Source organism: Neltuma alba, unplaced genomic scaffold (genome assembly GCF_004799145.2).
Source record: "Neltuma alba isolate B1F8T4 unplaced genomic scaffold, ASM479914v2 tig00013209_pilon, whole genome shotgun sequence".
NCBI lineage: Eukaryota > Viridiplantae > Streptophyta > Magnoliopsida > Fabales > Fabaceae > Neltuma > Neltuma alba.
The window spans coordinates 82676-94601 of NW_021637514.1; the positions used below are offsets into that span (position 1 = coordinate 82676).

The following is an 11926-nucleotide window of genomic DNA, read 5'->3' on the forward strand; positions in this document are numbered from 1 at the left end:
GTTTCCCATAGCCCTGATTATGCTATCATGAATAGTCCATGACATTATGTGAGAATGCTTAAACTCCTCAATGAGATTCAGTGGACTGCCAAGAAAAGATCCTCGACCAGAAAGACCAATCAAAATAATCTTAAAAATTCGATATGTTTACACTAGAGAAAATACAACCATTCCCTTTGCTAGAACCCTTCCAGCATATCCTAAACAACTCCAACAAGGAGAGCACAGCCACTCCTTTTGAAGCGAAGGCCAAAAAGAAATTTCTAATTCTCCAACTCATATATCATCTTCGCACCTTCAGAAGCCTTTTACTTCTCATTTTGATACCCAGCATGACAAGCTGCATAGCTCTTCAAAGTAATTTGTAAGCTTCCTATAAAAAAATTTACAAACGAATCATGTTGAACATCCTGCCCAAACCTCTAATGTTAGGGAATGGACTTCCTCCTATCGACTAGTCCAATCCTTTGAAGTCCTGCATAAACATAAATTTTTTTGAAAAATGTAGTAATCACTCACGATTGGCTACCATACCTCCTATATATTTTGTAGACTAAAGCAACAGTTCAGGGAGCACAACATATATTTTAGTCGCACCTTGCAAGACAAGAATTTTGTAGCCCAGCTATATCATCTTGAAGATTTATCATGACTAACATCTTTTATCAAGCTAATTTTCTCCTGAAGGACGCTTTAGAAACTTGAAGGAGTTCAAAGGTAGGATGAACAAGGAAGGAAGAGAAAGCCAACTTCTGCCATGCTGCACAATATTAGTAAGCAAGTTCTAGTGATCTGGATGTGGTTTCTTATGGCCAAGGATGTAAGTATGTAAATGTAGGAAATCCTGCAGAGAAACATAAATTCACAGTGCATTAATCCTTCCAATTTTGTACTTTGGAATCATTTTTATGACAAGAATCAGGGTTACAGTTTGCCCCCACATTTAATAAGAAAGTAGACACTTGTTACGACATTTTCCTTTTCCTCATCATAACCAGGTGAAAAGGTGCACTAATGTTTCAAACAATAATACAATCGCACAGAATATATCAGACACCCAAACCAGTCGCAAATCAAGCAGAGAATTAGATATGGTACCTATCCTTGAATGGTTTCGGGAGTAAAGATCAACAAAGCTCCAGTAGACAAACACACTCAATATGAGGAGTGTGTGGAAACATATCTACCGGCTGTAGACTTGTTATTTTGTAACATCCTTTTATATTCTGCTCTGCCTGCACAAAATTTTCCACAAACCAAATTATTGAATCTGAAAGAACAAGGCTAAAGGTGGTGGTAGTAGTGCCAATATCAATACATACCACGCCATGGCAAAGATAATCGAGGTCACGTGCACATGTAGCGGGATTGCATGACACATACACTATGCGTGGTGCCTTAAGTTTTAGAAGGAATTTAATCAACTTCATGTGCATGCCTGGACGGTTTGGGTCTGCATCAATTAAACAGCTTAAGAACTTGGAAATGATGCTACATCTTTACAGAACATAAGAGGATCAGCGGTGAGTCTCAATACGAATCTCAACTTATTGTCAAGATCTAAAGAGTATATAGCCAGCGTGTTATCACTTAAATGAAGCCAAGGTTGCTCTTTCGGCATCTCAACTATGTAGAAACTAAAATGTATTCATCAAAATTATCATGATTTTTTTTTTTTTTTGGGAAACACCAGCACACGCTACTATGTCTCCCTTTACATTAAATATCAAAAGAATGCAAGTTCTTCCCAAATGTTTGTAAAATCGGTACAGTTTGTTAAATTCAAGTTTCCAGAACATCAACTTTATTATAGCCAGCTTGCTTTTAAGAAACAAATCAAGCAATCTAAATATTTAAATTATTTAAAACTTTTTCAACAAAATTCAAAAGTTTATATCTAAATTATACGTCTGATAAAGATAATACATTAATGTTCAAGTATAGAGAACCTCAAAAACGTTATTGAAAGAACTCAAATTCGTTAACAAAGTAGGCTTCCCCATCAATTTTTTTACCTTATTTCATATATCCTAGAGTAATCCTATTTATGGCAATTAACTCACATGAACATTCAACACATGACAAAAACCACTTTGTAGTAAATACTCCCCCAGTCCTATTTATAAGGCACTTCCAAAATATTTCACACAAACCAAGAAAAACTTTAAACTGCATTAACTCTCCACTAAAGCATAACAACTTTCCAACTTTACCCCTATTTAATATATCAACCTTTAAAAAAAATAACTATCTACACTATAATAAATGAAGGGCAAAATAATACATTCATGTGTGACTTATAAATAGGACCAAGAAAAAAAAATTTCTCTCTGCCTTATAAATAAGACCAGAGGAGTAGTTCACAAGCTAAATGCTGAAAGTTGGACAGCTAATTGCCAAAGCAGAAACCATAAGGACTCATTTCACTCATTTCCTAGGTGGTCAAAGTAAGAACTTTTAAATTATTAGAGTTATTAGTAATTTAACCAACAAAATAAGAGAACTATGAGGAACAAACCTGAAATTACAATATTCGGCTTAGGAAAATTTTTCCCAAAATTTTCATCAATTTTATTAAGATCTCCTTGGACAAATGTGGCATTTTCAATGCCATTTATCTTGGCATTAAGACGGGCATCTGCAATGGCTTGTGGCACAACTTCATAGCCATAAACATGTCTGACACTGAGAAATAAAAAATATATATCAGAATATTGTCCAGCTTAGAATATCATGAGATAAGATGCTACTGTTATCCTTTAGTAATTTGACTCTTTTTGCTTTGTTTTTTTTTTTTTTTTGGGGGTGGGGGTCAATGAGATAATATTACCTTCTTGCAAGCGTCAGGCCTATAGTACCTGTCCCACAAAACAGGTCAAGGACAATTTCTGAGCCATCTCCTTTAATGCCAGCAAATTCTCCTATAAGTTTATATAATACCTCTGCCTAACAAAGTTAAAAAGTTACCTAATTATCATCAATAATAACCATGATTAAATTTAAGAAAAACACGAAGCAGATCTGAGTTGTCAAAAGCATGTTGAATTTCTTAACATATTGCAAAATGCATACCTGATGTGTATTTGTTTGGAAGAAAGAGTTTGCTGATATTTGAAACGTAAGCCCTCTTAGAATCTCTGTAATGTTAGATTTCCCATACAAAGTGTGTTCTTCCTCCCCAACAGATGTATTTCCAACAGAAGTATTTACATTGTTTATGATGCTTACCTATCATTCTCACATATGAAAATTAGGATAACACTAAAAAAATAATAGATGTAAAAGAACAACTTAGAAGCAAAAAGATTAAATTTCCCACAAAGCTCCTTACCAGCCTAGCTTTAAAATTTGAGTCAATATCACATTCGAAGAAAAAAGACTACATAATAAACAACTTTTTTATCATAATCAGAACAGTGACACAAAACAAAATCAGCTTATCAAAGAAATCCTGAAGTTCAGCAATAAAACTAATTTCTATTGAATGTCTAAGAGTCCTATGTTATCATATTGAGAATAGTGACACAAAACAAAATCAGCTCATCAAAGAAATCCTAAAGTCCACCAATAAAACTAATTCATATTGAATGTGTAAGAGTTCCTGAAAAAATCTTTCATCCTTCAGTTATTCCTCTCAAGGTCCATACCAAGCTTCAGTAAGCAGTATTTAGGGACAGGTCATGGAATCTCACAAGAACCAGAACAAAACCTAGAAAGCATCAGTCCAAGTAAGCTCAGTAATTCCTGCCCTCACTCGACAGTATATGTTCCTCATCCATTCTGCTGGAATAGAGATTACTGCAACAAATCTTAATCGTCCTTTGCAAGGGCCAGGCAAGATGAATCAGAATAAGTAACATAGTGCGTTGGGCAGAAACAGGGTAAAAGAAAAGTATTAATAAACTTCAGCACCAACCACTTCAGGAAATGCAGAAACTTTATCAACTAGAGGCTTCAGCAGCTCTGGCTTGTAAGAAGAGGTCACAAAATTGACCATAACTTCGGGAAGGCCGGTGCTGACATGTCTGGAACAAGCCATATTTGTTAATGTCGAAAAGAAAAAGGAGGATGCCTATAAGAGTTCAATCAAAGGTCTTAAATTAAGAATACATAGATGCCACAAGTTTGACAATGAAAAAATAAGAGACTCTTTGACATAGTGCCGCATCTCTTGTCATTAACCTTCCATTCATATTTGATATATGATCAACCAACTTTACCTTCAGAATGATGAAATCACAAATGGTTATACATACTGGAAAGGTAGAGAAACAGGAGTCAAGATTGAAGCTGTTCATTTTCTCCAATTTCAGTTACTTTTTTCACTTTCCGTAATTTTTTATGCTATTGTCAGCATGCTTTATATTAAAAATTTGACAGATTTTTCAAAAGCCAAATTAGCAATACCTGGCCACAGTTTAAGTAATTAGTTAGGCCAGCGCATCCCCTTGATTCACCACATATTCTCACTCCACCACAGACCAGAAAATGTTCTAGACTTTCCCATGCTTATTTCCATAGGACAAATATAGGATTCATATAATGTTGTGTCTAAAAGACGAGTTCGCTGTATCTCCGTAGGACAAATGAGATGGATATTGTCCATAAGTATAGATCCAAGAACTATAGCACCCACATGTATGTTGAAAAACAAAGTTGCGTAAAAACAATACATAACGATATATCCTATACCTTCCTGTTCTTAGCATCAAATGCTTAAGAAATCCAGAGTGTGAGCGAGCATCATAGGGTGAAAGACAAAGCTGTGGGTCTCTCCAACAATCTTGTATCACTGCAAGAACCTATTTGTATATCAAATCAAAATGGCAGGAAAATGACATTCCCCTAAATAATAAAAGGGGAGATTCATATGCAATAAGCAATCAAATGATTCTGATGAGTAGGATAAGGGATCCACTTTCAACAACAGACCAAAAAGAATCTATTTCCAAAATCACTGCGCTCAATGTAGCTAAACTTACAAGCTACAACGAAACTCTCCACACAAAAATATTCTTACTTTTTTTAAGAGAGAAGTTTGCTGGAAAGTTTAAATAGCAAAATAGGGGGAAAAAAAGAAATATTTTATTCCAGACCCCAACGTAAATATGATAATCTGCAAAAGCTTATAGGAAAATGTTTGGTAAACCCAAAGAGATTTCTACTTTCTTTGATTTCCACTCCAATTGAATGTATTTCATCAGATAATTGCCAATATTAATCTCAAAAATTCAAGAAGTCTTTCTAATTCTGTATGTTACCAACCATGATAGTGCTTCTCCCTTTACACATGAATGCAAACTTCGCAAGTTTCAAAATATTTATTCCACAATAAATACATAGAAGTACTCTATGGCCATACAAACTTTATACTGGATAAGAGAATAACATTGCATACCTTATTAGCAGGTTCAGTTTGCAGTAAGCACTTGTCAACATTTAGAACTTTATCAAAATAACCAGGAGCATGCAATCCTAGAGCATGACTTCCACGAACATTATTATTTTCAAGCAATAATTCTCTAGGTAACCATTTATGGGGACCAAATGAAAATTCCATCTGCAGAAGCAGTAAAACAGATTCGTATGCAAGTGTGAGTGCAGATATCTTTCTTCCAATAGTAAAGTGAAAAGGCATCCATTGACTTTAACAATTGCAAAATTTTAATGTCAAGCAAGCAAACAGTCATACCAAGAATTAAGGAGACATGTATGCATCAATGCGTCATAGTTACCCACTTACCTCTCTCCCTCTAATAACCAAAAATTCTACTTTAACAGTGGAAGGCAAAAAATAAATGGTGCTACAGAGGCAAAAAATAACAATAAAATGTGTTTTCTACGATAAATTTCTTCTGTACTCTTGAGAAGAGTTTAAGTTAAAATATGACTAAGACATAATGTCACATGCAAGAACTGCAACTGTTTGAATGAGACTGGAAATGAGTTCCAACTTCTCTTTCTCCCCAACAGTTTTGCTTAGCTTGCATTGCCTTTTGGTAATTATAGACACTAGTTGGAGACACGGTTCCCTATTATATGAAGATGAATACTTTAAAAAATCAGGTAACTTTTTCTTTGAGGATCAAGGACATATCTCTATTGAGACATTAAACAAGTCATAATTATAATGCACAGGGACCAATAATCATAGGAAACGTAGATAGGAAAAACCATCCATTTCAATCAATTTAGCAGCAAACTTGCAATTACAGATCAGATATACAAGCGTTTGCCAAGCTAATTGGATTTGGTAATTGTTGCAATTTTATTTTTTTTCTGTACAAAAAAAGGAAGCACATATATAAAAGAGATGAGGAAAAAGGCTTTGGCCAATGCATTATTTAAAGTGATCTAATACATCACTAACCTTATTTCTGTAATGAAACTGAATATCACAGGGAACAATGGGCTTCATAATGTTGTGCAACTCTAGTTCCTTGTGAGTAAACTTCCCCACATGGACCACCAAGTCACGAACTTGCTCCTCCTTAGCTCTCAGCTGAGCCTCATAAGATAAGTTTTGAGTTTTACATCCACCACAGTAGGGTGCATATTCACAAGGAGCATCTACAATATCCCGAGGAGGAGTTATCGTCTTTAGCTTAGTCACCTGCTCTTCTTAACCAAGTTAAAACAGAAGCCACAACAGAGAGAAGCCAAAATGATGAGATTCCGGATTCTTTACAAGGGAACCAAATTTTAACCTTAAAATGCAAAACTGCTGAATAAAATTCAAATTTGTAACAAAAACAAAGCATTAAATTTCAGTTAAAACTAACAGGAGGCCACTGTATTTGATTGTAATTACAATGCTTGGGACGATTTAACATTGAACTTGCAAAAGATATGCTTTTCAATTCCCAAAACAACAAAATACTGTCTGGTTTCAAATAGTTAACTTAGATTTGACATTTCCATTATATCCAAATCAAAGAAGTAATTTGCCTCGTTTCAAGATGTTTTAGAGTTAAGGCATTAATTATTCAAAAAAAAAAAAGGTAGTCAAGCATCAATTTTGTAACTTCACTAATGTCAATTATTTCTTAAAACCAAGCCAAAGCAAGCATTCACCTCGGCATAATTTCCCTTCTTGCGAGTGACTCGACCAATGAATCGTTCCCCAGGAAGTGCGCGGTCGCACATGACAACGAACCCAGTGTCAGCGACCTTGCACAGCCCCTTACCTTTGAAAGCCAAAGATTCACAAACCAATTCCAATGTCTGGCCTCGCTTCGGGAAGTAGGAACTGGGCTTGCTGGCTATGGTTGAGTTGGGGTGGGTCTGTTCCAAGTCTTCTTCGGCCAGAGAGCATGAGATAGAGGAGAAGCACGATGATGAAGGAAGCTTCCGAAGTCGAGGCAGAGTTGTACATAGGTGCCTGAAGCACTGGTTTGGTATAATGGCCATTTCGTTGTTTGGGAGATGCACTGAGCTCAAAGGAGAAACCAGCGAAGAACAGAAGACAAACGATAGAAGAAGCACGAGGCTGAGGGCCCAACAGAACGGCTCTTATAGGAGGCGCTTTGCGATAAGGAATGAACTCCTTTCTTTTCTTTTCTTTTCTTTTCTTTTTTTAAATTTTGGGGCCAATTATATATATATTTGCCAACTTTTGGAGCCACTGATAATTAAGTAGTTCGTTAATTACGCGATGAATCACTAAACATAAAGCATATTATATTTTTTTGGGCCGGAAATGGGGTATATGAATCCTACCTAGTTTGTGTTAATTAAATTGGATTAATAGAGAAATAAAACATTAAATAAAATCAAGAAACTTCTGGTCAAAAAATAAAATCAAGAAACTAATGCATTCCCTTTAAAAATCACTTTTACCGTTTACAAGAAAAAAATTTCCTTACATATTTAGCTTGTATAATGTAAAATCACTAATCAAACACTCACTTAAAATAGTTAAAGGAAAAAAATAGACAACATAAATAAAAAAAAGTTTGTATTTAATTATGTTTTAACTTAAAATTTAGGAAGAACACATTTAAATCTAAGTGAACTAGGAAAATTTAAAATTAGGCCTACATTTTGAACAAATTCCTAATCAGGGTAAGAGATCTCATTAGGAATTTATGAATATTGTTAAAATTCTAGAGCACCCCCCTGTGATTATAATTTGAGTTGTACCTTTACATTTTTTTTCTTCACAAATTCTTCTCCTAAAAATTTTTTGCCAAATTTTTCTACAATTTGATTAGTAAATTTTTAATAGATGATAGAAAATTACAACACATCCTTGATTCACATTAATAATTACTCCAGAACCATCATCAATATAACAATATAGGTCACTGATAAATTTTAATTTTGAATGGGTTTAATTTTTGCTTAATTTTAATTTTGATCCATCTTCCATATACTTAATAATATATATACACATACATTTTCTTTAATAGAACACATGTATATTTTGATCTTTTAACAGTATTTATAAATTTCTAATTAGGCCTCTTGTCCCAATTTAAAATTTATTTAAAGTGAAGGTTTGATTTTGATTTTTAGTATTTCTGCATTTAAATGGGATTCTCCCTGAAATTTATATTTATTAGCTATAGACTCTCACATCCTTGCTTGAATTTTTTTAAAAAAAAAGTGAGAATAAGAATGTTTATTGCTAAGTGAAAGACATAAATCTTCAAACAAAATCTCCCTTCAAAATTATAATTTATAATCCAATATAAATATATCTATACTTTAAATTTTAGGCAAAATTACAAAAAAAATCATGAAAATTATAAAATTGTAAATCAAGACCGTTATAATACTTGTATAGTGTAGGTTTTGACAATACTCGAATAACAAATGATAACATATTTTTGACAAAATACCTTATTTGTAATTTCACAATTTTCATGGCTTTTTTTGTGATTTTTACAAAATTCTATATTTGCAACACGTGCATGAGACCGAGCAATAGCTGAAACGCCGAAAATGTAGGAACGTTAGGGACTTGAAAGAGATTGCATGTAGTTTACTTCAGTTTCTTTGTCCTCGAAAAAAAATATATAAAAAATAAAAAATTAAGGGAATAATTAACAATGATTAAACATAAATAAATAGTAGTAATAAATAAATAAACGCTCTTTGTGCAAAGTAATGTTGGATCTCAACCGAAAACAACACACAAATCATTTAACATTGATGTGTTCATCATCATCGTCTTCTTCTTCTTCTACTTCTCTTCTCTAACCTGAAAGTGTTCACTTTCTTTAATCAGACTCTGAGACTTCCATACCCCAAAAAAAAAAAAAAAAAAAAGTACAGCTACCAACAAAAGCATCCGTATGCACAAACAACTTATCATATGGTAATGACCTTTTCATTGTTTAAGCACAAATCACTCCAGCATTATCGATTATGTCCATCTCATTTTGATTCTCAAATGTTGTAGGGCATTTCTCTTAATATCGTATTCGTTCATTGTTTTTTGTTTTATCTCTCTCTTTTAATATTGCATGCGTTCTGTTGGGCAACTTTTGATCTTATTCAGATTGCTGTGTCCAGATTTCTTCTTTACTCCCATTTTCATCCTTCGTTTTTTCATTATTACATGCATTTTCTCGTGTAAACCTTTGATTCTGTTCATATTTTTCAAAGAGGGGTTAAGCCAACCTGCACTAAACACAATCTAGATCCGAAAGTACGTATAGCAAAATGAAGAGAAATAAGTATAAACATAAACCATAATTTCTTGTGAGGTGTTATTATCTCTTCAAACACATAAACACAGAAGATTTAAGATGAACACTTGTGAATTGGATGAAAGTCTTATTCATCCTTATAAAGTATATACAAACAAAACATATAGTATTTATATACCATGATCACGGCATCTGTCTATCTATCTATCTATTTATCAGAATGCAACTTTATCTTACTGGCATGCATGCATGCAGAGGCTGGTGACGTCGGCGATGGAGGAAGGGAAGGAGATGAAGGAGGCTCCTATCCCATTTAGAACAGCACAATCCAGCAGGTCATTCCCTCTGAGACTTCTTCAGTTCTTCTTAGTCTTCCTGATCTTCGGCCTCTGCGCTTCGATGGTGAGCATGTACATGATTCGGCATTTCGGCATTCACAACAAGAACCTCATGATGCCTTTAATACAGTCATCTAGCTGCTACAAGCCTTGCTTCAAGGAAAAAGCCAGTGTGGAAAGTTGGATCAGACCTCCTCCAAGTTTAATACACAGCATGAATGATACAGAGTTGTTTTGGAGGGCTACTTTTGTGCCAGCAATTAAGGACTACCCTTATCACAGAGTTCCCAGAATTGCCTTCATGTTCTTGACTAAAGGACCCTTGCCTTTGGCACCCTTATGGGAAAGGTTTTTTAAAGGCCATGAAGATCTCTATTCAATCTATGTGCATTCACCCCCTTCTTACCATGACGATTACTCATCTTCTTCAGTTTTTTACAGGAGACAGGTCCCAAGCCAGGTAACTGATATATAGCATTGTGTTGTTTGTTCCTTTTTGTTAGAAAAATAGAAGTATATGTTAGTTTCTCATTAGGCATGCTAGTTTTTAGTTCTCGTGCTATATATTTCTACATGCCATGGCCATTTGTGTTTGTTATATATGATTCAGGAGCTTCTCTGACATTTTCAAGCTAAGCATTTTGTTTATAATCCTCTGAAAGAAAATCCAGTAGATAATATCTGATAGGCCTGGATCTAAAAGGCTTGCTTTTGTGATGAGTCCTTCTCTTTAACGAAAAGAAATGAAGGAAAATTGTTCGGATGAGAAAGACTGTGCAGCCGTTGTCCTTAAAATTTCAATATACATTATTCAGTTCGTTACTAGACTACACTTGATAATACTTTCATCATCACACCACTAAGGCATTATATATCTATATTCTCATTTACAGCCAACAGAGTGGGGAACCATGAGCATGTGTGATTCAGAAAGAAGACTGCTAGCCAATGCAATGCTTGATCTATCCAATGAATACTTCATCCTCTTGTCTGAGTCTTGCATTCCTATCCAGAACTTCACAACTGTCTATAACTATGTATCACAGTCGCAACACAGTTTCATGGGTTCATTTGATGAACCAGGCCCCTATGGAAGAGGACGCTATAATGAACACATGGCTCCTCTAATCAATCTTGAGGACTGGAGAAAAGGGCCTCAGTGGTTTGAAGTTAATAGGGAACTTGCAGTTAGAATTGTGCAAGACAGCGATTACTATCCCAAGTTCAGAGATTTCTGCAAACCACATGTTTGTTATGTGGATGAACATTATTTTCAGACCATGCTTACCATCAATACTCCTCACCTTTTGGCCAACAGAAGCCTTACATATGTTGACTGGTCAAGAGGTGGGGCTCACCCGGCAACCTTTGTAAAGGAGGACATCAAAGAGGAGTTCTTCAGGAAGATATTACAGCAGCACTCTTGCTCCTACAATGGCCAGCCATCTTCCCTTTGTTTCTTGTTTGCAAGAAAGTTTGCACCTGATGCCATTGATGCTATTTTAGATATAGCATCCAAAGCTCTGGGAATTTAAAAGACTAAAGTCCGGCATACAGAGATCAATCAAATTATTTATGAAAAGAAGCTTTGTAAATGTGTACGCATGATTGATTTGATGAGCCTGCCTTTGGTAAATCAAGTTTACCAAAGATTTTCCCCCTTTAGGTTTACATCTTAGTCACAAGTGATTTTGTCCGCTAGGTTGCAGAAATTCTGAGGTGCTTGTACAGGATGCAGGACATAAACTACTGTAGTTTATAGCATAGACATATTAATGATTTATTGAATTTCTAGTCAGCCACATGCAAACATCCAGTTTCGCGGAATTTCAATGGGCGGTTATGGTTGGCAGCATCTGTCCCTGTAATTTAGTCCATTCTTCTACTAGGCACGTTAAAAATTGTTTCCTGTAGTAGATCTAACCTAAGAAC

At 34.8% G+C, this 11926-nt stretch overlaps 3 protein-coding genes across 5 annotated transcripts; 2 read left to right on the forward strand and 1 right to left on the reverse strand.

Moving 5' to 3' along the window:
• Nucleotides 1-51: 51 nt before the first annotated feature.
• LOC114735478 (uncharacterized RNA methyltransferase BT_0643) lies at nucleotides 52-7469 on the reverse strand. 3 transcript variants are annotated; one of them, XR_003739272.1, is made up of 12 exons: nucleotides 7075-7468; nucleotides 6371-6613; nucleotides 5399-5560; nucleotides 4693-4802; nucleotides 3917-4025; nucleotides 3073-3228; nucleotides 2831-2946; nucleotides 2519-2685; nucleotides 1323-1453; nucleotides 1099-1235; nucleotides 598-844; nucleotides 52-475 (listed from the first exon to the last, which is right to left on the reverse strand). XR_003739272.1 is itself a non-coding variant. In XM_028923177.1 (11 exons), the coding sequence occupies exons 1-10, from the start codon at nucleotides 7408-7410 to the stop codon at nucleotides 1128-1130; spliced, it is 1638 nt and encodes a 545-aa protein (XP_028779010.1). In that variant the 5' UTR covers nucleotides 7411-7469; the 3' UTR covers nucleotides 52-760; nucleotides 1099-1127. The 3 variants fall into 3 exon arrangements, 2 of the variants coding, with proteins under 2 accessions (XP_028779010.1, XP_028779009.1); XM_028923177.1 differs by having other exon boundaries at nucleotides 52-760; nucleotides 7075-7469; XM_028923176.1 differs by having other exon boundaries at nucleotides 52-844.
• A 2443-nt stretch (nucleotides 7470-9912) lies between these two features.
• On the forward strand, nucleotides 9913-10492 carry LOC114735461 (uncharacterized). The gene has a single exon (XM_028923164.1). The coding sequence runs from the start codon at nucleotides 9930-9932 to the stop codon at nucleotides 10467-10469; it is 540 nt and encodes a 179-aa protein (XP_028778997.1). The 5' UTR covers nucleotides 9913-9929; the 3' UTR covers nucleotides 10470-10492.
• Nucleotides 10493-10508: 16 nt separating this feature from the next.
• LOC114735458 (glycosyltransferase BC10-like) lies at nucleotides 10509-11687 on the forward strand. Its single transcript, XM_028923162.1, has one exon. The coding sequence runs from the start codon at nucleotides 10906-10908 to the stop codon at nucleotides 11527-11529; it is 624 nt and encodes a 207-aa protein (XP_028778995.1). The 5' UTR covers nucleotides 10509-10905; the 3' UTR covers nucleotides 11530-11687.
• The last annotated feature ends 239 nt before the right edge of the window (nucleotides 11688-11926 follow it).

Excerpts from the sequence above, each read along its gene's own strand:
- LOC114735461 (XM_028923164.1), top strand. The coding sequence starts at position 9,930 with ATGGAGGAAGGGAAGGAGATGAAGGAGGCTCCTATCCCATTTAGAACA.
- LOC114735458 (XM_028923162.1), top strand. The coding sequence starts at position 10,906 with ATGAGCATGTGTGATTCAGAAAGAAGACTGCTAGCCAATGCAATGCTT.
- LOC114735478 (XM_028923177.1), bottom strand. The coding sequence starts at position 7,410 with ATGGCCATTATACCAAACCAGTGCTTCAGGCACCTATGTACAACTCTG. Across the intron at positions 4,803-5,398 it reads AAACTGAACCTGCTAATAAG|GTTCTTGCAGTGATACAAGA; the intron begins GTATGCAATGTT and ends ATATACAAATAG. Across the intron at positions 4,026-4,692 it reads TTGATGCTAAGAACAGGAAG|ACATGTCAGCACCGGCCTTC; the intron begins GTATAGGATATA and ends GGCTTGTTCCAG.